Genomic DNA, 26,232 nt, shown 5'->3' on the forward strand with positions numbered 1-26,232 from the left:
CCCGGGACAGCGTTCTGTGGAATACACTTCAGGAAACTCAGGATTTGGCTCCTAATGAAGTCAGCAACTTTACCACCTGCCGCCCCCCACCTGTAACAATGCTGAAGTTCAATGAGCATGTTCCTCGTCCGCCTGGCAAAGCCCCCTCCCTTTTTAAGTCCCAATCTGAGCACAATCACATGATCTGGGAAACTTCCTCAACTCTCCCAGGCACAATCAGCTGCTATTTCCAGTGGTCTTTATTAAAATTTTATTCACTGTATGAAAAGTAACTGATCTGACAGCTTCAGCATCCTGTTAGTTCCTTCATGAGTAAGTTAAATATTGAGCATGTGCTCACTTTACCATCTTCTCTCTCGTATAATTTAAGATACAGAAGATTCAGGTTTGTGAGCTAAAAGTATAAAAAAATGTATTTAGAACAGGCTGGAGGTGTGAAGACCTCTGTGTTGAGATATGAGATTTCAGAAAAGACACGCTCCACTCCCCAGTGTCACGTGGAATCCACCAGTGCTGGTGTGTGCTCGGCACGGTCACCCCGTGATCCAGGGAGACAGCAACCTGTCTTGGGGATAGAAGACAATAAACAGCATTTCTTAATACTGCTGTCAATTTAAGAGAGACAAATAAGCAGAAACATAAACAAGTCTTGATATCATGGCCCAGTTATACCAAACTCTCATACCCCTTTTGAGCTGATTTGATGCAGACTCTCAGCCAGTGTCATTCCCGCCTGGTGAGACTGCCCCCAGGCTGCCCACTGCAGGAACCCTGAGTCTAGCAAACACTGCTCAGAAAAGCACTGTTGTTTTTTTTTTTTGGCAGGAAGGAGGGAGAATGGACAGACCCGTTCATTCAAGATCAGGTAAAAGGAAACAAGGTTCTTTCAGACCTTACTTGTCACTTTACTGCCATGGTTCCAACAGGGTAGCAGTGTTCGTTACTGATCACTATTCTGTCATTTTCACAAGAGTGAGTAAACCTACAAACACGTACAGGCAGGGGGAGCCCAAAACATCCCAACAAACAGCTTTTTGGAAGTCTAACTGAATTATTCCACCTGTCCACACCATGCCCCGCTCATATTTACAGTGATCAAGCAAAGGACGGACAGCAATAAATCCAGTCTGCACAGCTCTAGTAAAAAGGCATCTATTTGGCTTTTAATACAAAATGACTCAGAGAAACACAGAAAGAAAATATACAAGCCAGTTATTGAATTAAAAAAAAAAAACCAGCCCAAATTTCAGTCACAGTCTGTCTTCAGTCTGGATTAGAAAACAGGAAGCTGCACACCAAACAATGTCTGTTCCTTTGAAGGAATATTAAAAAGAAAAAAAAAAGTGAAGAAACAAATAAACAAACAACAACAACAAAAAAACAGTCCCTGAAATCTGGCAGGTGGTTGTTGAAGAGGCCACTGTACGCTTGCCTTGTTCAACCCGGTGAAATGAGATACACGTGGTGGTTGGAACACGGCCGCCTCCTTCCAGTTTCCCGGTCTTCACCCGAAGGGAGGGTGCTGGCCTGGGCGCCACTGGGCGCCGCGGACGCAGCCTGAGGTCCAGTGGCCCTGCAGTCGTCCACTCCTCATCCCCATCCTCACTGAATCTCCCCCATGTACAGTCTCTTGTCGCTGGACGCGGAGAGAACTGAGGTGAAAGAACAGAGAAGAGTAACCGGTCACAATGCAGGCTCAAGGAGACTTGGTTGGTGTTCAAGGGCTCTTATTTCAAGAGCCAATTTTGATATAAAAGAGCAATCGGATTTAGCTCAAATCCCCCTCCCCCTAAACACTATTCATGGGTAATTGTAGCCTGGCTTTCAACCCACGTCCTCGCAGGACCCCTGGGTGGACTGTGCCGCAGGAAATAACATTATCAGGTTCCAAATCCTGATGTGTCCTGTCAGTCACACCGTGGGAAAAAGATCATCTCAGTCACTCCAGAGAAGAATCAGTGCCGATGCTAGTCATTTTCAAAGTGTGCTTAGCCCTAGAGAGAGCCACATTTTCTCCTTAATTTCAAGGCCCATTATTTAGTTTACAAAATGAGTGGCTAGCCAATAAAACGTGAGTTGTTACAATTCAAATTTGAATATTAAGAAATATCATTCTTTTATCCAAATACTTAATTGAAACAGACTCAAAGCAAATAAACTCAAAGGAACGAGACCACCCAAGATCGCTCTGAGACTGAGAAGAAAATGAAACACTGCTCTTACCCCACCACTTACAACGGTGAGACTATAACGACAGCCACACAGAAAGTGTGCATGGACACACAGAAAATGGACAGCCACACCTGCCTCTGTATTCTCAGGGCCCCTTTTGGGGGATTCTGATAGTTTCCCTTTCCATAGTCTGGACAGACTTACTGATGGGCTCGTCGGGGTGGAAAGCGACTTCATTGATGGAGCCAGCATGGCCGGGCAACTTGTACAAAATCCTCCTGCTTGTGGTATCCCACACATACACAAACCTGCAAGGGATCATGAAGAAAAAAGTTAAGGCCTTTCAGAGCTGAGGATAGGGGAGAAGTATGGCTTTCTAAGGGGAATGGATGTAACAACTATTTACTCACCCATATTTATTGAACTGTATTCCGACTTTTAGAAATTAAGAATAAAGACTTTGACTAAGGCATGGACCTGCCCTTGAGCAACTGAATGGAGAACTAGAAAGAGCCAAAAATATCAGGATGACTGGTATTTTCAAACACAAGCTTATGAAATAGGAAAGAACATGGAGGAGAAAGAGTTTTCCCAATAGACCCCATACAGAAATCTTCCTCAAAGAGCACCCCATATAATTAGGCCGTTGTTAACATCATATGCATCCAGGAATGTCTTAAAGGTAACCCAATTCATGGTAGGTTGGGAACCTAGGTTGTAGAGGCACCTAAACTTCTAATACAATATTCAAATCACAGAGCCAGAGAAAGAACAGGAAATCTGTGCTATATAAACATAACCCAAATATACACTTGACCCAAATCTTGCAGTGAAAGAATACTGAATTCTAGCATGGGAAGGGGCCAAGAGAAATCAGGTAGTCTGAACTCATTTTACAGTAAGAAAACTATGGTACAGTGGACTTTTCCAAGGCGACACAATTCATCAGCGGCAGAACTAAAATCAGAATTCTTAGGATATCCCAGTACTCTCCTTTGTCTTACCACCCTCACACACCTTGTCCCCTCACCTCCTCCAAACGAAGTTCCTTTGACCCTCAATCTTGCTTGGATCATTTTAAGCTAAATAAAGGTAAATAAAGAGATATTGTCTTCATATGACCCCGCAAAGATAATGTTGGTAAATTTAAAGAACTCATGGTTTTCAAACAGGTTGCATACATTATTTATTAACACAGTAGTTTTGTTTGGGCAACAGCTAGCTAAAAGGGCACACTCACCAATACTTGACTATAATAAAATGCCTAGTTCTGATGTGGTAGTATTGAGTTGGCCAAAAAGTCCATTTAGCTTATTCCACAAAATAAAAGACACAGTTTTCATTTTCACCAATAACTTTATTGACTTGGTATTTTGAGTATGTCGGATATCTCCCACTATTGACTTCTAGTGGGTAGAAGCCAGGAGCGCTGCTCAGCATCTTCTCATGTATAACACAGCCCCGCAGCAAAGAATTCTTGGCCAGCACGTCAAGAGCACCAAGAAACTTCGCAAACCACTTCTGACACATTAATTCAATCAGGCACAGCACCTTCTCCACACACTGCACAAACTATTTTTGTGTTTCAGTTGTATTTTTACCTTTTTTGAAATAATAAAGCACAATATGTTGAAAATGTTGCTTATTTCCTTCCACATTCAATATCAAAATGGCTGCACAAAAATTCACCAATTTGGTTTTTTTTTAAATGCACACTGATATGACAGCTGTCACAATACAATCTAACAAAATTGTTTCAAATGAAGTTAAAGACAAGTAAGTGCTACTAGAGCCATCATAGGGGAAAAAACGAAACAAACTTTTTGGCCAACACAATAAACACTTTTGGTCTAAAATGGTGAAAGTGTCTATGAGTTCTGGAGTCAGAAAGACCTGGGTTCAAGTCTCAATGCAACTATTTAATACCTAAGTAATCTTAAACAATCATTTATATAACTTCTCTGAGCTGCTCTTTCCTTAGTTGTAAGGATGGAAACAATGCTGATCTCACAGTTTGGCTGAAAGAAACAGTAAGATAATGTATGCTAAGTGCCTAGCACACACAATTAATGATAGCTATTGCCATGACAAATACACTCATTATCAAGCAGAATCATATAAAATCAAGAGGTTGAATAAATCATTTATAGTAGAAAGACTGGCCAGTCTTCCTGTAGTCTATGATATTGACCTAAAAAATATGATAGGACTTAAAAAAATAGTTTATTTTTTATTGTATTTTTTTCAGTTACCATTTATCACCCTTATACCCTCTTCCACCCCCACCCGCCTACCTCCGTCATGACAGCAGTTTTGAAAGGTTTCAAGTCTGAACGTGAGGAGGTAGATGATTTGCAAGTAGAGAGAAAAAACTGGCCAAATCCAGGCCAAGCTGAAAAGCAGTTTTCTGAGAAGGAAGATTACATTTCCCAGACACATGAAGGCCAGCAGAACCCCAGATCTTTAAAGGTTTACTTCAAGGCCTCGCTCTCCATGGCTGCCAATTAGATACTAAATTTAGAGAGGTTCCATGTCCTATCGCTACTTTGGCATGGCAACATTCGGCAGGAACCCGCTCTTTATGTAACGGAGCTGCATGCTGACTTCGGGCTAATTGCAGAGGAGGCTTGTGATATCTGGCCAACTCCCAGCAGGTAGACAAGCAGACTTTCCCCAGGTCAGAGCCATGCTTCTACATGTAAGGCTTAAAGAAAAAGAGGGAGAAGAGGGAAGAGAGGACACTGAAGTCTGTGCCAATGTCAGAAACAAACTGCTCAGGAGAAGAGCTTAGGCGAACATCACTTAAAAACTTGATCACATAGGAAAGACACAATATCTCTACTGAAAACAATGTAAAAATACTTTAGGATGGTTCTTATTCTGTCAGAATGCAAGACACCTTCTGCTGTGGACCTGTTTAAGATCTTCAGCAGCTTGACAACAGAAAATCTCCTAGATTCCGCTTTAAGGAAGCATTCTAAACCACCGGGCCTCAAACCATCACCTGGACCTTCTCCTTCCCCCAGAAGATAGTCGAACACTTGTTCATTTTTCCTGCATTAACCTTGCCAGGAAACAAAAGCCCACTCTGGAATTTCGGGTATGCTCACAAACAGAAAGATGTGGGACAGGCCAAATGAGGCTTCTCTGTCCTGGCTGTGCCAGGGCCCCAAATAGGAGGAGGCCCTGGAACACACTGAGAGTCTAGGAAAGGCTTCATATCTGTGGGACGGCGCTTGTTTCAGCAGGGCAGCAAAAAAATCTCTACAGGGAAGAAAAGATGGGAGCCAAACCCAAAATTTGTCACCAGAGGGCTTCCTCCTCCTTTGCCATCCCACATCTATGGCCCAACAGCCTGGACACTTGGACACCCCTATTCAACCTCTGACCCCCTCCCAAGATAAGTCTCACCATATATATGCAGGGTAAAATTTGACTGCCATCCTTGAACGAGGAATTCATTCATATAATACTCACTGAGCACTCAGAATAGGGCTAAGACTCATTCTCGGACCTCTATGAGCAAATACTGTACAGGGGGTACCCCACTGTCTGTCTGACAATACGGTGTAATAAATGCTAACAAAAGTTAGGTGTACACAGTGTGACTACAGCACAAAACAGAGAAATTAGTCATGCCCGAGAGTTAAGGGAGAGGGACGGCCAGGAAAAGTTACGGACATAACAGAGAAAGGTGATCACCAGAGAGAGGAGTCTGAATATGGAGAAGAGGAGGGAGGGGAAGGAAGCCTGGGGGCACAGAGGATGCGGAACAGGGGACGCTCCGAGTGGGTGAGCACTGTGGTGATGGCGGGTGAGGAGGGTACACAACAGGTGTTTAAATAAACTGGGGCATGGCAGAAGAATGTGATAAAAAAAGAAACACTGGAGTCAGATTATGAGTCTGAAGTTTATTGTGGTGGCAAAAGGAATGCAACAGAATCAAAGAAATTATTTACCCTTCCGGTGTAAAATGTATCCAAAGTGGGCAGAATCGGTGTGTTTGTCTGATATGATCTTTAAGCTCTACACAGTGCACTCGGCTGCATCTCCGACTACAGCTATAATTGTATGTCTACTCCAGCTCAGAGTCTGCACTCAATGCGTCAAACATGAGAAGACACCTGCAGAGCTCCACCGCTCTTTACCACTCGCCCAGTAACCCCTACCTGTCGGCGGAGCCAGCTGCTATCTTGCTTCCATCAGGTGACCAAGAACATCTCAGAAGATTCTAAAATGATAACAAGCAGGAATTCAATGAAGACACTAATGTACTAAACTCTTCTTTATTAGACTACAGAATCATTGATTTCAAGTTTCTTAAGCAGAGTTTTAATTCCCCCCCCAGAAAGATGATTAGCAATTATTTTATATTCTGTGACCCAATACAGCATACTTTATAAGTTCACAATATAAAAACCAACTGCAGAAAATGCTTAATTTACAGTAGAGTGGACCTGGCAATAAAATTTTGTTCTACCTACAAAATGGAGGCTCTCTTTCCTCCATTTACCCCGACCCTCATTAAAAATTCTGATTATCTCAAAGAAAAAGAAAACCAAATTCAACAACAACAAAAGACTTGGTTTATAAAGTATAACAATCTCAATGGGATCTCAAAAGAAAACCATTAGTCTCTCTTATCAAAGTACCTGGGGGAAAGCTGCTTTCAAGAGCTGACCTGGGATGCCCTGGCTGATGTAGCTCAGTGGATTGAGCACAGGCTGCAAACCAAAGGTTTGCTGGTTCAATTTCCCAGTCAGGGCACATGCCTGGGTTGAGGGCCGGGTCCCCAGTAGGGGGAGCATGAGAGGTAACCACACATTGATGTTTCTCTCCCTCTTTCTTTCCTTCCTTTCTCTCTAAAAACAAATAAAATCTTAAAAAAAAAACCCACAAAAACCCAACCAACCAACCAACCAACCAAGAGCTGGCCTGGGATTTAAGAATTTAGAAAAAATTTCTGTCTCTCAGAATTTGGGCCACAGTAACTTGCTGAGGAGAGAGACGTATTGTATTTTGCCATGTATAGTGTGCTCACATGTACAATGCACACCCAAGTTTTTGGCCCAAATTTTCAGGAAAAAAACCTTTCATTTTAATTTTTTAAAATAATTTAATTTTTAAATTTTATTTATTTGGGGGGGAAGAAACATCAATGTGCGGTTGCTGGGGGCCTTGGCCTGCAACTCAGGCATGTGCCCTGACTGGGAATTGAAACTGCGATGCTTTGGTTCACAGCCTGAGCTCAATGCACTGAGCTACGCCAGCCAGGTCGTTTTAATTTTTTAACTCAAGTTTTTATTCATCTATATTTAAATATTTGTTTTTTGTATTATAAAGGAATTTTAGCATTTATTTTTGAACATATTATGGTACGAGAAATTTTGTGTAACAAATAATTACAAAACATAAGAACAGATACAAGGTATTTCAGGTACTACCTATGTATAATGGGCACCCTTATTTTTCCCTCAAAAATTTGGGCCAAAAAGTACACATTATACACAGTAAAATACAGTATTCTCTGGGCTCTAGTGGCTGGTCCCTGGGAAGAGGAGAGAGATTGTCTGGGTAATAGCCATGGGAGCCTGGGTCCCATTTGGAACACTAACCTAAGAGGGTCAAGGTTACCAAAGAATTAAAAAGATAGGAGTGAGTGTCTCGTTGAAGTTGGAAGTCCTACACTGGCGGGTTGGCCCCATGACTACTTATCTATGCGACTGCCTTCTAGCCTGTCCACCTATTAGTTTTGTTTCTAGCAAAAACAGTTTTGACGGATAACAGTGTTACTGGAATGCAGTTCTTCTTAGTGGAGCTACTGATCTCTATCCTCAGCACCATCTCTCCTTTTTAATTTAAACTGAGATAAGACTGACATAATACTGTATTAGTTTTAGGTGTACAGCATGATGATTTGATGTATGTAGATACTGCACCTAAGCACTCTTTTCAGTATTTCCTTGAATCAAATGGACAGTAGAACTCCTTTGCTGTGCGGAACTCACCTTTTCAAAGTTGTGCACATTTCCTTGAAATATCTTTACACATCTCTCTTTGGGAGCAAATGGTCGGACATCCCAGACCCGCACTGTGAATTCGAATAAACAGAGCAAAACAGTTATCAGCCCGAGGCCTCCTGAGAACCCAGTTGAAATCAGTATCCTGACAACAGACGCTGTCTCCTGGGGGGAGAGCGCGGAAAAAGGTCAACATGGTACACTGGAACCTGTGAAGGCTCTTTTTAAGAGGAATAAAAAATGCATTCAAGCCCCACCAACTGGGCCTAAGGGCACAGAGGAAACCTGAGGGGACAGGAAGGAAAAATGTCAAACACAATGCTGGGGACCTGCAACAAAGAGTAGCTGCATTTAACATTAATTTCAACAAAACATTTTATAAATGATTCCTTTTCCAATCCAAAGAGTTACATCTAGCAAAGCTTTGATATGGCAATCTAACCATCACTGACTGCTGAGACATTCAGTCTGTAAAAATCAAACTCAGGAATAACCTTTTCTAATTTTGCTCAGAGGGGCAGTTGCTGACAGTCTAAACTTGAACAAGGTCGGTCATGGTATGTGTGTGTGTGTGTGTATCTCAAAAGAGCCTGTATCAAGAATAAAAAAGTGAACTTTGATTCTAATTTTAGTTCATATATATCTATATCTATATATCTATATCTATATCTATATCTATATATATATATGGTGGTATCAGATAAATAGTGAGGTCCTTTGTGTTTTGGTCTCCTCTATAAAAAGAGAATAATACCACTTTTTTTTTTAAGCAAAGAGTATTTAAAAATCAAGTAAGATGACATATGTGAAAGGGCGCTAAAAGATTGGAGGCAATTAACAAAAATAAAGAATTTGTAATTTTATTATATAGCCATAACAAGAAATTCCTTTTCTCCTTATTTTAATAACCATTTTGGGAAGCTCATCTTTCCTTACTGTGAATAGTGCTAGAATTAGTCAACGGTAAATCCATCAAAATCAGAACATACGTGAGCAGTGTGGTGAACATACACAGCCACAGTGAGCAGTGGCTATAAGCTGTCATTTTAAATGTAAAAACAAAACAAAACAAAAGCACCACAAAACAGTCCTTGAAATCAGAGGTATAAAAAGGCAAAACTACGCATAAAGGTTTGCTACAGAGCTGACAATACAGACAGAAGGCAAACAATGCTCATTTGTTCAGCAAGTATTTACTGAGCGCCCACTGAGTGCGTAGCCACTGTTTTTATCACAAAATGTCAGTGAAAACTCTTTAGCTCCTGACAAGCCTATGAACTCGTATACCAGAGGGACATTTCCAAAGATATTAAGCATATCATCCAACAAGTCATCCTCCTTTTCTGCTACACCCATCCTCCCACCCAACAACTTAAAAACAGGCAAAGAAAAGAGTGGGTGTTTGTGTAAATTCAGAACGTTGAGGCGTTTTAATGAAGACCTGTTGTCACACCAATGCTTTGGAGTGGGAAAGGAAGACATAATGACAAAAGAGCACAACTGAGATCCAATAGGTCTATCGATCATCTGAGTTTGGTGCTCTTTGAAAATGCCTGAGAACTGCCTTGGATGGATTCCGGACTCTCATCTTTCTCAATAATCATCAAGAATTTCTTGTGTCCTGCTTGAATCCACAGTCTTGGATTCATAGCACAACAGAGCTAAAATAGGCCTTAAAAAGGAAAGACCAGTCCTCTTTTTTTAAAAAAATCAATGTGGAAGCCAATGCCCAGAGAGGAGAAATGTTATGAGCAAAGTCGCTCAGGGATTAGGTGGCGGAGCTGGGACTGGCATACTGGCTTCTGGACCACCTCTTCCAAATGCCTTCTATTACATGTCCTCCTAAGTGCCCTGGTGAAAATCTGTGAGCTGTCCTAACTCTTTACTTGGGCCCCCATTTATCCCAGCACACATTTCTAGCACCCAATGACCACTTTTCTTTAGGGTCCACAGAGACCGGGTATTTGAAGTGCTTTCCTTTCCAAAGTCACCTGTATTGTCCATTGCATTGGACAGGAGATAAGAGCCTTCAGAACTCAAACTCAGGCCAGTCACCGAATCTGCATGGCCTCTCATGGTGTAGGTCAGCTTGTTTTGGCGCAGGTCCCAGACCTGCACAACAAAAAAGGTGCTCTCAGAAATCAAGTTGTGAACAGCAAAGGAATAAAATTACTAAAGAGCCAATTGCCCGGAGAAATTGGTATCCCTTCTTAATCTGGCTCAGGATCAAGAATTACTTTACCACAAAATATAGGATTTTGTGATAAAGTAAAACTTTCCTCACAAAAACTTTCCTCTTTCTGAAAAGGGAGTCAAAGTTACTAAATATATTTGATTAGACAGATACAAACAAATTAATGTCAAATATTAAGATAAAGTTTAACAAAAAAAATAATGGAATTTATGGAACTATTTTCTAATCATAACAAAATATATCAGAACTAAAAAAACTAAGTAGCATTTAAAATGCTTAAACTATGATTCTTACCAAATAAAAACATACTATTATAACTATATAAAAATAAGTAGACGTGTTATATAACAAGGCATTATGATTGCAAGTACATTGTATATAACAGATAACATGCAAAAATATAGAGGCTTAAATTTTTTCATTTAATGTCATAATACGTATCTACAAACACACACTTCAGCTGAAAATAACCTAATGTCAAACAAAAAAATATAGTTATGGGTCACAAACACATTGCAACACTGTGAGTTCTCGTGCTACAGGTAGGACAGCAGAGTGGAAAGAGCAGAAATTTAGGATCAGACTAAACCAGTTTTTGTTACTTAAGACTTATATGTTTTGGCCACTAACCCTTTCTGACCCTGTTTCTGGTCTGTAAAATGGGAACAGCAACATTTACCCCTTGTGGTGGTGTGTGGATAGAATGCTTAGCAACATGTGCCTGGCACATAGCAGGCCCTCAATAATTGGTAGCTTTCATTAAACAACTCCTAAAGATAACTCTAAAGTTAAGCAAATATGGGAAATACAAAAATATACATATATTTACACGGACTATAACTATGTGAAAACTATATTAAAGCCAATAGAAAGGGTCTGAAATATCATATAGAAAAAGAACAGGCCCAGCTGGTGTGGCTCAGTGGATTGAGCACTGACCTGTAAAACAAAGGATCGCCAGTTTGATTTCCACTTGGGGCACATGCCTGGGTTGCAGGCCAGGTTCCCCAGTGTGGAGCATGAGAAAGGCAACCACACACTGATGTTTCTCTCCCTCTCTTTCTCCCTCCCTTCCCCTCTATCTAAAATAAATAAATAAAATATAAAAAAGAAAAGAAAAGAAAAGAAAAAAGAAAAAGAATAGCGCCCTGACTGTTGCAGCTCAGTGGACTGAGTGCTGGTCTGTGAACCAAAGAGTTGCCGGTTCGAGTCCCAGTCAGGGCACATTCTTGGGTCCCTGGTGGGGGCTGCGGGAGAGGCGACTATACATTGATGTTTCTCTCCCTCTTCCTGTCTCTCTCTAAACAACAACAACAACAACAACAACAAGAAAAGAATAGCAATTTCATTAGGGTCATTGGTATCACACATAATTTCCTCCAGATTTGATTTAATATTGCCATTTACCAAGAGTTTTTCTAAGTAAAAATTTTGCTGTCCCTTTAGGCAAGACACTTTTTCCTCATACAGAAATGAGGAAAATAGACAACTCCACTTCCTCATCAATAGCTCAATCATGTGTGGGATCTAACACACTTTACATATAGTCATTTTTCCCCATCAAGATGTGTACTGGATCAATAACCAGGAAAATTTTAAAAGGCTGATTTTTTAAAAAATTCAAACTGTTGTTCCTTTTTCAGAGAAGGCACTGATGAAATCTTTAGTTTTATAACAACTAAGAGAATGCAATTCACCATCTCTTACAGCGCTTGAGTGCTATTTCAGACTCTCCCCATTAAGGCCTGCACATAGTGTTTGTGCAAGGCCAGAATGTATATGGGGTTTGCCACACGAAAAGTGAGCTTATGGTAGCTGCACAAATCTATGCAGTATTAAAATTCATAAACCTGTACACTGAAAAAAGTTAATCTCACTGTATGCAAATTTAAATACTAACAGTAATACTAGTAATAATTTTAAAAGTACAAAAATTATCGTAACTTAATGACATTAACCTACTTTCATGTGTATAAGAAGGCTTCTAGCGATTCTAATGCTAGTGGGCTCCCAAACCTCACTCTGGGAAATAATGCATTAGCTATTAAGACGGTCTAATTAAGTTCCCATGCTCTAATTCCACACTTCCCATATCGTTATATGGTAGAAAGGATGAATTCTTGAAATGGTGAATTCTGAAGTACTTATGGGGACGCCGAGTAGCTGGTTGTATGCAGGGGTCTGAAGCTGAAGATCTGCTCTGGGAATACAGAGCCATCAGCCTAGAGGTGACAAGGTCATGGAAGTAGATGAGAACTTCCCAGGAAAAAGGGGTGGAGTGAAAAGAGCACCTAGGAAATCACTTTGAAGAGTGGTATTTAAAGAATGCACAGCAAGACTAGCTCACAGAAGTATTTGGGAAGAGTATGTCAGAGGGGTAGGAGATTATGTTGTTACAGCCAGTTGAATTAAAAAAAAAAAACAACTAAAAGAGTTTACTGGATTTACTTTTTAGAGCTTAAATTAAAAAAAAAAAAAATCCTGCCCTGGCTGGCGTAGCTCAGTGGATTGAGCGAGGGCTGCGAACCAATGTGTTGCAGGTTCGATCCCCAGTCAGGACACATGCCTGGGTTGCAGGCCACAGCCCCCAGAAACCGCACATTGATGTTTCTCTCTCCCTCCCTCCCTCCCTCTCCCTCCCTCCTCTCTCTAAAAATAAATAAATAAAATCTAAAAAAAAATAAAAAATCCTTATTTGATATGTTTATTGAATTTAGAGAAGGGAAAGAAGAGAGGGAGAAACACTGAATTGAGAGAAACATGGATCCATTGCCTCCTGTACGTGCCCCAACCAGGGATCAAATCTGCAACCTAGGTACGTGCCCTGACGGAGGATCAAACCCACAACCTTTGGCGTATGGGGACAATGCTCCGACCACCAGCAAAGGGCAGGTTTACTGGATTTAGAGATCACTGGTGACCTTGAGGAGAACAGCATCAATGACAATGGAGACAGAAGCGGATATGCTGAGGAGTGAAAGGGAGGTGGGGATTTAAGGCTGCGAGTGTAGGGAATCTTCAAATCTTCAGGGGGTTTCCCACAGGCACTAAGAGCAGGACCTGGAACCGAAAATTCTGAGGTCCCATCGCTATTAGCTGTATAACCTTGGGTTAGGTTGCTGCATCTCTCTTGGCTCAGTATCTTCATCTATAAAATGACATTAATGTACTTATTTTATAGTGTTGTTGTGAATTATTATTTTTTTTTATTATTAATCATTGTTCATATACAGTTTTCTCCTTTTTACTCCCAATCCAGTTCCCCCTCCCACCCGCCCCCCATCAATGTGTGGTTGCTGGAGGTCGTGGCCTGCAACCTAGGCATGTGCCCTGACTGGGAATCGAACCTGCGATGCCTGGTTCGCAGCCCGAGCTCAATCTACTGAGCTATGCCAGCCAGGGCTGTTGTGAATTATTAAACGAATGAATAACGTGAAGCTCTATGAACACGTGACAGAAAGTAAGCACTGTGGAAGTGTTAGGTGATGACATTATCATCACCATCACCATCACATCATCTTTCAAAAAGGCCGTGAAGGCGAAGGCAGACAGAACAGTAACAAGAGAATGCAGACTTGAGAGAAGATTCCTTACAACAACCTTGAGGTAGATGGTGTCATTATTACCCCGATACACATAAGGGAAAAACAGACACTTAAAGAAGTTAAAGGACTTGCTTGATGTCACAAAAAGTTAGAAAGTGGTGGAACTGGAATTAGAACCCAAGTCTTAAATGCTTGGGCTACACTGTACTGCTGCATGATCTACTGTCCCTCTCTCCGATGCCATTTTTCTCTCATTCTTACTTGTAGACTCTCCACAACTTCCTTTCGGAAGGAAGGAAAGGAAGGAAAGAACATACTGAGAAATCAGGGTAGAGAATCACCCTAACTGACTCACTGCTATTTTATTAGGCCAGCAAAGTCTTAAAAAAAAAAAATAAAAGAGGTTTTGCATGTCTTTAGGCAGGAAAGTGCACTCTTCATTTTCAGAGTGCCCCCACAGGGACCCCACACTTCCCATTAACTGCCTGGTCCCTGAGAGTACTTATTTGAGCAACCCTTGCCTTAGGAAGTCAATCAGGATAGGACAGAAAGAAAACAAGAACTATCTTCCTTTTCATTGGTATTAAGTGTAAGCTACCACAATCTCAGAAGTCTGAAAAGATTCACTTCTGTGAGTAAAGACAATGAAAGGGAAATGTAACATAAACACCAAACATACCTTGATATCATTGTCTATTCCACCAGAAATAATTTGGTCACTTGTGTCATTGAAGGTCACAGCTAATACCTGGTAGGTATTCTGAAATGTCTGAATGGCTGCTTTCTTCCGGATGTCCCAAAGCTGAAGCAGAAGAGGAGGAGAGTCTATGTGAACAACACTCCGACAAGTAATCGCATAATACACTCCTTGGCCTGAGGACTTTATGGAGGTGAACCCATTTCTATGAACATCCAATTCTGAAACTTCTCTGGGTAACCTAGTAACATGATGAGAAGTGACCACAATTTTGCCAGCATATCAGAAAGTTGGTGAAACAAATCACTTTGGTTATATTTTCAGAATCCTTTATTAAAATCTAAATATATATAGTTAATGAAATCCTCTACCTGCATATTCGTATATCCTTAGCACAGCAAGAATCTCAGACCAGTGTTTTCAAACAGGAGATCCTATCTTATTTATTAGGCTGCAACTTACATTTAAAAATATATATAGGAGGAGGGAGGTGGGGAAGGCTGGGTGGGTGGGCTGGGATGGGAGTAAAAGATAGAAAATTGTACTTGAACAACAATTAAAATGAAATTTAAAAAAATATATAGAGGGAATTATATCAGCAAAAACTGCATAGTTAAAAGACTGTCCCTCTATAAAAGCAGATTATTTAGAATGTCCTTCAGTTTGGGTTTGTCTGACATTTACTTATGATTAGATTTAAGTTATGCATCTTTGGCAGAAGTATCTTTAAATGATGCTGCATTTTCTTTTTATCCTATTGAGTGACTCACAATTTTGATTTGTTCCATTGCTAATAAAGTTCAATTCGATCATTTGATTAAGATGTTCTTTTGACAAACTTTCTTGCATAAGAAGTTCAAGGTACAGGGGTGTCAAACTCAATTTCACCAGGGGCCACATCAGCCTCACGGTTGCCTTCAAAAGGCCGAATGTAATTTTAACTCCTTAACCGGTAAGGAGTAGTTATATTTATATAGTTTTAAAATTATTTTGGCCCTTTGAAGGCAACCATGAGGCTGATGTGGCCCCTGGTGAAATTGAGTTTGACACCCCCGATCTAGTGCTTTCCTGCCCGGTCCTGCAATAACGAGCCCTGGTTCCTTTTAGTAGCAAAATGGTATTTAAAGCCAAGATCTGGGCAGTAGATATGCTCATCGTTCCGGGTGTTGTGATTCCTAAACTCCTTCAGTGGACAGTTAGAATATATAGTAGGTATACATAGGTATACACACACATCTACCTCTGTTTTTCCCTATACCCACCTGTTTATATATTAGATGTCCTGAGTTCACATTGATACTTCCAATGTGACACCAAGAACACAAGATGTATTTTAGTTTTCTCTCTCAGTATTGGTAACTCCTTTCTCTAACAGTAAGAAATCTATCTCCCATTATATTTATATTTACTTATTTGATCAAGCTTCCTATAAGTAACCAACCTCCCATATCCTTTTCCACCCTTCCCCTGCATGCATTTCCTCCTTTTCCTGTTTGAACTGTGATTCCTATTCTTGGTTGACTCTGTGGACCCCATTCGGGTCATCCTTCTGTGTGAACAAACATTCTCTTCACTCTGCTCAGGCTCTAATACCCGTCTCTAAGCTCCCCTTCCCCAGGGATGCCATCTTCATCCTGCTTAGCCCCAGACTCCCTACCTGAACTGTTCCCACCCTTTGTGGGCATCCTTAGGGCACTGACTCTCTAACCTGGGCAGTGCCCACTTTCTCCCCCCACCCCCACTGCCCCCAGTTCCCCACCGAGATACCTATCGTGTGTTGTGTGGACGCCTCCTTTATCCCACTCAGTCTCTGTCGCCCTATACCCGACTGTCCTCGTCCTCTGTAGGTGCTCTCTCCTTGGCTCCGACACACTACTCTGGGCCACTCTGGGCCACCCCCCACTTCTCACCCAAACACGTTCCCTGCTTTGGTCTACGTAATAAACCTAGAACTGAGCTGTTTGTGAAAGGGAACAATTTATCTACACACACACACGATTTCACCTGATTGCTTTATTAGAAGAATGAATTACTAAAAACAACTTAAAAACTACTGGTATGGATAATACCCAGGATATTACTAGACTGAAAATGCAAGTTAATGAAACCTTGGCTTCCTACTGGGCACTCTCACAAGTAAAACGGAACGTGATGGTTTTCCCCTTAGATAAGCAGAAGTTATTAAATTCCTGTACTTTTAAACCTAGTAACAGAAAATAGTAATACTAAAGCATTCCAACTTGACAACTAAAAAGTCTATGAAAAAGATTTTTTGATGAAGCATTAATTATAAATATATGGAAATTTAAAATAAGGAACCGGTTAAAAAGCAGTCATCTTCAGGTAATGTGACACACTGCACATTAAAAAAATACTACCTAGCTTGGATGGAGCTGGAAAGCATTACGCTAAGTGAAATAGGCCAGGCAGTGAAAGACAAATACCATATGATCTCACCTTTAACAGGAACCTAATGAACAAAACAAAGAAACAAGCAAAATATAACCAAAGACACTGAAATAGAGGACAGGCTGACAGTGACCAGAGGGGAGAGAAGAAGGAATTTCAGGGGAGAATGAAAAGGTTTTACAGGAACAAATTTAAAGGACACATGGACAAAAACTAGGGGGAGGGTGGTAATGGGAGGGAAGTAGGGAGGGTTGGGTGGGTGGGCTGGAATGGGAGTAAAAGGGAGAAAACTGTACTTGAACAATGATTAAAATAAAAAAATTTACACTTAAAATAGATATAATTTTGTTAACCCATGTGACACCAATAAATTCAATTTAAAAATTGAAAAAAATATATACTACCTTGACCAATAAAGTTAAAGTAGTTACTTCAAATCATGTTTAATTACAGGAGAAGAGAAGCAAAAAACTGAAGAAAGGAAAGGCTAGAAAAGACAGATGTATATTTACAATGGAGGGTGACAGAAAACAAAAAAGCTAAAAAAGATAAACATGAAGACAGAGATAAAGGAAAGACAAAATGAAAGAAACAGAGATTCCTGACTGGTGTGGCTCAGTGGATTGAGTGCCAACCTGTGAACCAAAGGGCCACCGGTTTGATTCCCAGTCAGGGCACATGCCTGGGTTGTGGGCCAGGTCCCCAGTGAAGGCTGCGCGAGAGGTAACTGCACACTGATGTTTCTCTCCCTCTTCTCCTCTTTCTCCTTCCCTTTCCCTCTCTCTAAAAATAAATTTTAAAAACATCTTTAAAAAAAAGTGAGAGAAAAGCAAAGGAAGGAAAGGCAGAAATAAGTAAAAATAGGTTCCTAGTTGTTTATTATGTCAGAACTTCAATAAAAGTTTGTAAACAAAATTCATCAGGGCACTCTCATCTCTAACTGCCCTTTGAAATGCCAATTATCCAATCAGCCACTGCCAAAAATCTCCAACTATATATAATACACCTAGGTTAAGAGTTCTGGCTTTTGAAGCCATTCCTAAGCCAGACTCTCCTCCTAGCCAAGCATCGAGGGGCCCCAAGCAATTACATTTATTTTGAAAACCATTTAGTAGAAAAACATCTCAAAGCAGATGTCAGTGTTACCACCTTTAATTACAGGAAAAAAAGCAAATTCATTTTAAAAAGAAACAATCACAAGTTTAGGGTGGTTTCTCAGAGGTATTCCTTTGAAGTCCCTCCCTATTTAATCATTTATATATCAGAGTCCAAAATTATTGCCAAAGAAAGAATAAAATGTTTTGTACTATAAAGCAGTGTATCCTCCTGTGCCTTTGAAATAAGCTACTAATTCTAGGCCTCATTCTCATCATTTGTAAAAAGAGACTTCTGGACAAGATCAATGGCTTCCACAATGTCAGAGACCTACTACATCAAATCATTTGAAGGATACATTTAAATTCTGATTCTTAAAAACACAATACCATTTACATTAGCATCCATAAAAAGAGAAATACTTAAGTATAAATTTAACAAGATATGTACAAAATCTATAGAGGAACACATCAAAACTCTCATGAATGAAACCAATGAACTAAATAAATGGCGAGATATTCCATGTTCATGGACAGAAAGACTCAATATTGTCAAGATGTCAGTTCTTTCAATTTGATCCATAGATTAAATGCAATTCAAACCAAAATTTTAGCAAGTTATTTTGTGGAAGTCAACCAACCAATTCTAAAGTTTATATGGGGGTCAAAAGACCTCAAATTGCCAACACAATATGGAAGGAGAACAACTAAGTTGAAGGACCAAGACTACCTAACTTCTAGACTTACTATAAAGCTACATAATCAAGACAGTGTGGCACTAGTGGAAAAACAGAGAAAAAAGTCGACGGAAGAGAAGAGAGCTCAGAAATAGACACCCATTAATAGTCAACTGATCTTTGACAAAGGAGCAAAGGTAATACAATGGAGCAAAGATAGTTCCTTCTACAAACGGTGCTTGGCAACTGGACATTCAAATGTCAAAAGAATGGATCTAAACACAGCCCTGATGCCCTTTCACAAAAATTAACTCAAGATGGATCACGGATCTAAATGTAAAACATAAAATATGAAACTCCTAGAATGTACCATAGGAGAAAACCTAGACAACTGTGGGTACAGCAATGCCTTTTTAGAGACTATACTGAAGGCATAATTCTATGAAAGAAATAATTGATATGCTGGACTTCACTGAAACTAAAAACTTCTGCTCTATGAAAGATGGTACCAAAAGAATGAGAAGTCAAGCACAGATTGAGAAAAAATATTTGCAAAAGACACATCTGATAAAAGACTGTTATTCAAAATATACAAAGAGCCCTGGCTGGTATAGCTCAGTGGATTAAGTGCTGGCCTGTGAACCAAAGGGTTGCTGGTTCAGTTCCCAGTCAGGGCACATGCCTGGGCTGAGGGCTGGTCCCCAGTAGGGGTTGTGCAAGAGCCACCCACACATTGATGTTTCTCTAAAAATAAATAAATAAAATTAAAAACCCCCAAAACAACAAAATATACAAAGAACTTTTAAAGCTCAAGTATAAGAAAACAGCCTGATTTAAAAAACGAGTTAAAAATATTAACAGATACCTCACCAGAAAAGATGTACAGATGATAAGCATATGAAAAGATGCTCCACAGCATATGTCAAATTAAAATGACGAGATACCACTACACGCATATTAGAAAAGCCAAAATCTGAAACTGGACACCAAATGCTGATGAGAATGTGGTGGAGCAACAAGGTCTCTTGCTCATTTGCAAATGAGACAATCACTCTGGAAGACAGACCAGCAGCTTCTTACAAACTATATACTCGTATCATACATTCCAGCAATTGCACTCCGTGGCATTTATCCACAAGAACCGAAAATGTACATCCACACAACCTGCACATGAATGTTTACAGCAGCTTTATTCATAACTGCCAACTCTTGGAAGCAATCAAGATGTCCTTCAGTAGGGAATACATAAATAACAGAATGTTATTTAGCACTAAAAAGAAACAAGTTATCAAGCCATGAAAAGACATAGAGGAATCTTAAATACACATTACTAAGAGAAAGAAGTGAATCTGAAAAAGCTATATACTGTATAATTCTAACTATATAGCATTCTGGAAAAGACACAATTATGGAGATGGTAAAATGATCAGTGGTTGCCAGGGCTTGGAAGGGATGAATAAGCAGAGCAGAGAGAATTTTTAATGCAGTGAAAACACTCTGTATAATACCATACTGATGAATTCATGTTGTTACACATTTGTCCAAACCCACTGAGTGTACAACACTAAAAGTGAACCCTACTGTAAACTGTGGACTTTGGGTAAACATGATGTGCCACTGTAGGTTCATTAGTCGGAACAAACGTACCACTCTGGTGTGGGAGGCTGTGCAAATGTGGTCGGTGGGTACAGGGGAAATCTCTACCTTCCCGCCTATTTTGCTGTAAAACTAAAACTACTCTAAAAATAAAAGTCTTAATTTTTAAAAAATCTCATTTCAGACCTACCGAACCAGAATCTAGGTATTTTTTAATAGGGTCTTAGGCTGATTCTGATGCGCACACAGGGTGAAAATCATTGGACTACACGACCTTTACGATCCCATCCTGGGTTACTAAACCATGTGCTGACATTTTTACAGACTGACTAATTTCACAACACATATACTACCGTCACCATTGGAAAGACTGAGAAACTGAAGATAAGAAAAGCGAACTGCCTAAGACCACACAGTTAAGTAAACAGCCAGGCCAAGAATCCAATTCAGGAGGTCTGTTTTATTCCAAGTTACATGGTCTGATATGGTTCAAATATTATTCTGTAGGAGACTTAAAGTGTCTGTTTTGAGAAACAACTGCTAAAACAAAGTTGTGGTGAGGAGGATGCAGACAGAGGGTAAGGCAAGACAAGGTTCCCATTATGTCACCTCAGAAACGGCAACACTCAGAGAGACAACAGCACCCACCTTAACTGTGCCATCATCACTGCCAGTGCAGACAAGCTGGGGGCCCCTCCTGGCTGGGTAACAGGAGTTCACAAATGAAGTGTGTCCCTTCAGCCTTTTAACCCTCTCGCCTGTTTCACTATCCCACACTGCCACAGTTTTATCTGTGGATGCTGAGAAGAGCATACTAGAAGGTAAGGAAGAAGAAAAAATAAAGTAAGTGAATACATATATCAGCAATCTATCTTTCCCACTTAAATCAAAGTTTTAGCCCTGGCTGGCGTAGCTCAATGGATTGAGTGTGGGCTGCGAACCAAAGCATCGCAGGTTCAATTCCCAGTAAGGGTACATGCCTGGGTTGCAGGCCATGACCCCCACAAACTACACATTGATGTCTCTCTCTCTTTCTCCCTCCCTTCCCTCTCTAAAACTAAATAAATAAAATCTTAAAAAAAATCAAAGTTTTAATTTTGTCTAAGGATAATTCCTAAGTTATAATTATTTTAGAGGGCTTCTTTTACTTAAATATTAATAGGAAAAGTATATACAAGGCTGTGCACCAGTTGATTCAGGGAACCCTAAGGTCTTAAAGGTCAAAGGTGTAAAACAATGAAACGTTTACTGAAATACCGGATGGGATCAATTACCTTTGTATAAACACATTCCTATGTTATCCATGGTTATTCTGAAATTATGCAATCATTAAAGTGTTTGCAATAAATAGTATGTTATGACAGATATGTTTAGGTGAATAAAGGGAAAAATCAACAAGATTGTAAATATGGCTTATAAAAACCACACAATTTTGAGTAGGAAAAAGGCTTGAGAAAAATGTATCATAATTTTAACAGTGATTATCTTTGGGCTGGTAGGAACATGGGTTATTTTTTTCATTTTTGTGTTGTTTTTTTTTAAGTTTCTCAAAATAGTATTTTATTACTTTTATAATAAAATAGCTAATTTCTACATAAAATTTATGTCTTAAGAAAACAAGTTTGTTTGAGATGTTGATATGTTAGATGACAGAGGTGACATATTGATAAATGCCTATATGCAACAGTAAACACCTTACTTGGAGTGACAGTGACAAAATAAAGTAACTGCCCAAATGCAGCAGTTTTTCACAGCATGGTCTCCTGAGAGAGAAAACGCACGGGTGAAAGGTGAAAGGATGCCGAGAAGAGTTAGCAGAAGCGGTGGCTGTCATTCCACCATGCGGAACACTCACCTGCCATCTGTGTTATAATGCAGTTCCATCACTGCTCCACTGTGTCCCTTCAATGTTGCATAGTTATCACAGTCACCGTAGACATTCCACAACACTGTTAGGGAGACAGGGGTTCTGTGAGCATTACCAAGCAAAAAAACTTAGTACTGGCCATGGAAAGGGTACTTTATTTTTAACATTTCATAAGGTAAGTTACTTAGTGGATATAATTTTTTAAATTTTCGGTTATTTTACTATATTTATAAAGTTGACACTCACTATTGCTTGTCTCTTATAGTGGCACTTATGGAAAACATAGGAAGCTGCCAATGACTTAAAGGCCATATAGCAATGACTATACTACAATTACTCAATTACTCAGTTCACATGTAGGAAGTACCTATAACATACCAGGTGCTGGGGTAAAATGAGGTAAATGAATAGACACAGTTACTGTCCTCAGAGAGCTTGCTCTGGCAAGGAGTAAGTTTAATGAGAATTATTAAGGAGCACTCCCATACATAATAAGGTACATATATACAGTAGTTTTTTCTTTTTGCTAATAAAACGATTTCTAGTTTGTTGGATAAAATGAAGCATATCAATAATTCAAGGATGTTCTGCAAAGATGCCTGAGCCTTCCAGATGCTGGCCACCGGAAAGTTTAAAGATCACAGAACTACAACACCTGAATCAAAACAGTGAACACCTGAACTACAATACTTAAACAGTATCATCCACCCTGAGGTGCAAAGAGCTGAAGGACTCACTTCATCTCACAAGGTGGCAAACGATGCCAGAAGAAATAAGTCAGAGGCTTTCATTGCCTTCTTTGTCAGTTTTTCTCACAACTCCCCTAAAGTGATTTTTTTCTACTTCTTTCTCAGAAATGGGTGTTCCTAACTAGAAGCTGAGAATCTGGTAGCAGATCCTAATGACGTATAGGTAGACTGACCAAGTGAGGTGCCCCTTTTAAGCTCTTCCTCTCCTTCCCATATGCTAAGATTCTGAGAGAGAATCAGGAGGAGGGCCTCTTACCTTTGGGGAAAAAAAATTATTTCTCTCTTCACTATTCCCATTAACTTGTTAAACCTGGAATTATTATCTTGCTAAACCAGGTCAAGATCTGCCTCCCTGAGGAAGATGTTCTCAAACTAGAGCAATTCACTTTCCAACTAGTAACAGAATTCCTTCTGTATTTACCAGTCGGATCCTGAGTTCTACAACCAAGACCGTTTGGCATTTTCATGACCCTATTTTAACATGTTAGCCAGCAGTTTGTTATGTGATCAGACTGATACCTATGGTGGCACCAAAGACTTTAAAAAATAATCATTATTCGGCTGAGAGTAATTACTCCAAATGAAAAAACTATGCCTTACATATCAGTCGGTCAAATCCTGCAGATGCCAAGGTGGATCCACTGGGGTGAAATTTGCAGCAGTACACTTCCCCTTCATGTCCTGAGAGAAGCATGATTGGCGCTTGAAGGGAGGAACACCTTGGAGGCCCCTGAACAAAAAAGAGACATACAGAGTAGTTATCGCATACCAGCAAAGGAAGCTGAAAAACTGGGGGTGGGGACAGTAGGGAAAAGACAAGGGGAACAGTGAGAACTGCAACTCTTCTCACATAAAGTGTGCCTCCCTTTTGATACTCTCCTGCTCAAGTTTCCAGTGCCAGCCTCTTCTACTGTGCTCCTCCCTCAGTCAGCCCCTGCCCTGTAGCCAACCTTGAACTGCTCCAACATGATAAACTCGTTTCTGCCTCAGGATGTTCACACTGGTTGCCCCAGACAGGAATCCCCTCCCCTACATTTTCCCGTTTGGCTCCTTTCAAATGTTTCCTGTTCAGAAAGTCTTTCCTCAGCCACTTCAATGAAGGCAGCACCAACCTCCCCTCTGTATCCCTCTCACCCTACTGTATCCCTCACAGCACTTACATCAGCTGAAATTACCCTCCTTCTGTGCTCGTTTACGTATTTCGTCTTCCTCACTAGAAAAGCTCTGAAACTGCAGGGATCCTCCCTGTGGCACTCAACACTATTTCCCCAATCTCCAGCTTGTTTAACGAACGCATGATTGAACTGAGCTTCCCAACAGCATTGCGAGGTACAGATTATTGGGAAAGTAGACCATAGTCCTTTTCACTATGGTCTTGACACTAAGTCTAGGCTAGGGCAATACGCTGGAACCTGGGCTGATATTCTTACTTGTCAGATAGATCAACAAGTAAGTACATTATCAGTAATTCCCAAAGCTCTTTAGTAGTTTCCAATGTATTCATTTACTTAAAAAAATAGTATGTGCCAGGCACTGCGAAAATAAACAGAGTTTGTGTTCTAGTGGGAAGCAGAGAGAGGGAGAGAAAACAAGTAAAACATATAGATGGAGGTATGTGGTATGAAGAAAAACAAAGCAGCAATGTGAGCTAGTGAGCATGGGGTACTACAATTTAAAGGGGGTCAGGAAAGCCCTGATTAAAAGTGATATTTGAACAAAGAATTGGAGGAGCTGAGTGTGCAAACCACCTGAACATTTGGAAGAAGAGTATTCTAGCAAAGGGAGCAGCAAATGCAAAGGATTTCAGGCGGGAGCATGAAAACCAGTGTGACTACAACAAGCGTGAGCAATGGAAAAATGGCAGATGAGAGAGGAAACGGCAAAAAGGACAAAAGGTTGTAAGGATTTTGGTTTGAGAGTGAGTGAAGTGGAGAGTCGTCAAAAGTTTTCAGCAGAGAGTAACAATCTGGAGTTTAGGATTCCTTTGGCTGGAGTGAGAACAGACTGACCACACAAGAGCAGAGACAGGAATACCAGAGGACCTCACTGCAAATACGCCAGGGGAGGTAATAATAGCTTGGAAGAGGAGCTAAGACGGAGGTGGTAGAAGTGGCAGCAACTGTAAATATATTTTGAAAACGGTGCCTGCCCGATTTCCTTGAGGAGTTGAGAGAGAGGACACGTATTTCTTTATCTGAGCCTAACAGCACAGGAAAGGTGTGATCAATACTTCTTACAAGAAATGCGGTAAAGGACACAAGTTCTGGGTTTAAAATCTGTTTCTATCACTACTAGAATAAGTTTGTTTTTCCATATACAAAGTGGATAACAGTTCCTAACTCTGTAAGATTAATGGCGTTTTCATTTGAAAAAGGCACTTACTACAAAGGCTCAATGAATGCTATTCCTCCGTTCTTGTTAACAATTCAAGAAATAAAGAGAAAAGCAACTTGCCCCGCCCCAAAGCGAGCTAGTATCATTAATTCCCTTCCTTCCTTCCTTCATTCATTCAATCTTCCTCACTCATTCATTATCCATCCACCCATTCTACACCCTTTTCTGAATGTTTAATCTATGCCGAATCCCCGGAAGATTTAGGATGGGCAAACTGTGGTCTCGATTTGGGGCTCGATGTCCTTAAATTTAATTCCAACGCCACCTCACAGGAAGGTCGAGACGCTGAGAACGGGCATCAAACAGGGAAACGTATGGAGTATCCGCAGGGTGTTAGTCGATTTTACAGTGTTTTTCTGCTTTAACTCCAGGCGGAGATTCCCGTTCCTCCCTGCAGTGCAGGCCGTTGCGGGATCACCCGGTACAGCGCTTAGATGGGCTGAGGGCCGAAGGCCGCCTGCTACTTCACTCACCGCTTGCAGCAAGGCGCCCGGCGCCGCCTGCTGCTGTCCCGCTCCGGGGCCAGACCCCGCCGCTCCCAACAGCAACTCATGCCGCTGCCTCTTGACTGGAACCAGCGGCAACTCCGGACCCTTGCGCTTCTGTTGTTCTATCATGGCGGCAGCCCTCTCCTCAGCGCTGCTACGAACCGCGCTGACACTTTGAAGCACCACACGATTGGTTCCGACTTAGTCTTTCCCCTAGAACTTCCGGCTTGGAGAAACCAATCAGTTTCCAATACTCCCCCATGCAACGCCCCCTAGATGGTCTCCTGTTACTGGTCAACTCTTTCTGATGTCACGAGAGTACGGTTCCAG

The 26,232-nt window shown here is 40.7% G+C and overlaps 1 protein-coding gene across 1 annotated transcript; it reads right to left on the reverse strand.

Moving 5' to 3' along the window:
* Window positions 1–1,147: 1,147 nt before the first annotated feature.
* SNRNP40 (small nuclear ribonucleoprotein U5 subunit 40) lies at window positions 1,148–26,077 on the reverse strand. Its single transcript, XM_045859094.1, has 10 exons — window positions 25,888–26,077; window positions 23,621–23,750; window positions 22,260–22,353; window positions 21,053–21,218; window positions 14,611–14,733; window positions 10,184–10,304; window positions 8,181–8,263; window positions 6,342–6,403; window positions 2,377–2,480; window positions 1,148–1,652 (listed from the first exon to the last, which is right to left on the reverse strand). The coding sequence occupies exons 1-10, from the start codon at window positions 26,029–26,031 to the stop codon at window positions 1,603–1,605; spliced, it is 1,077 nt and encodes a 358-aa protein (XP_045715050.1). The 5' UTR covers window positions 26,032–26,077; the 3' UTR covers window positions 1,148–1,602.
* Between the last annotated feature and the right edge of the window lie 155 nt (window positions 26,078–26,232).

Source organism: Phyllostomus hastatus, unplaced genomic scaffold, assembly GCF_019186645.2.
Source record: "Phyllostomus hastatus isolate PE091 unplaced genomic scaffold, TTU_PhHast_1.1 phas_scaffold_182, whole genome shotgun sequence".
Taxonomy (NCBI): domain Eukaryota; kingdom Metazoa; phylum Chordata; class Mammalia; order Chiroptera; family Phyllostomidae; genus Phyllostomus; species Phyllostomus hastatus.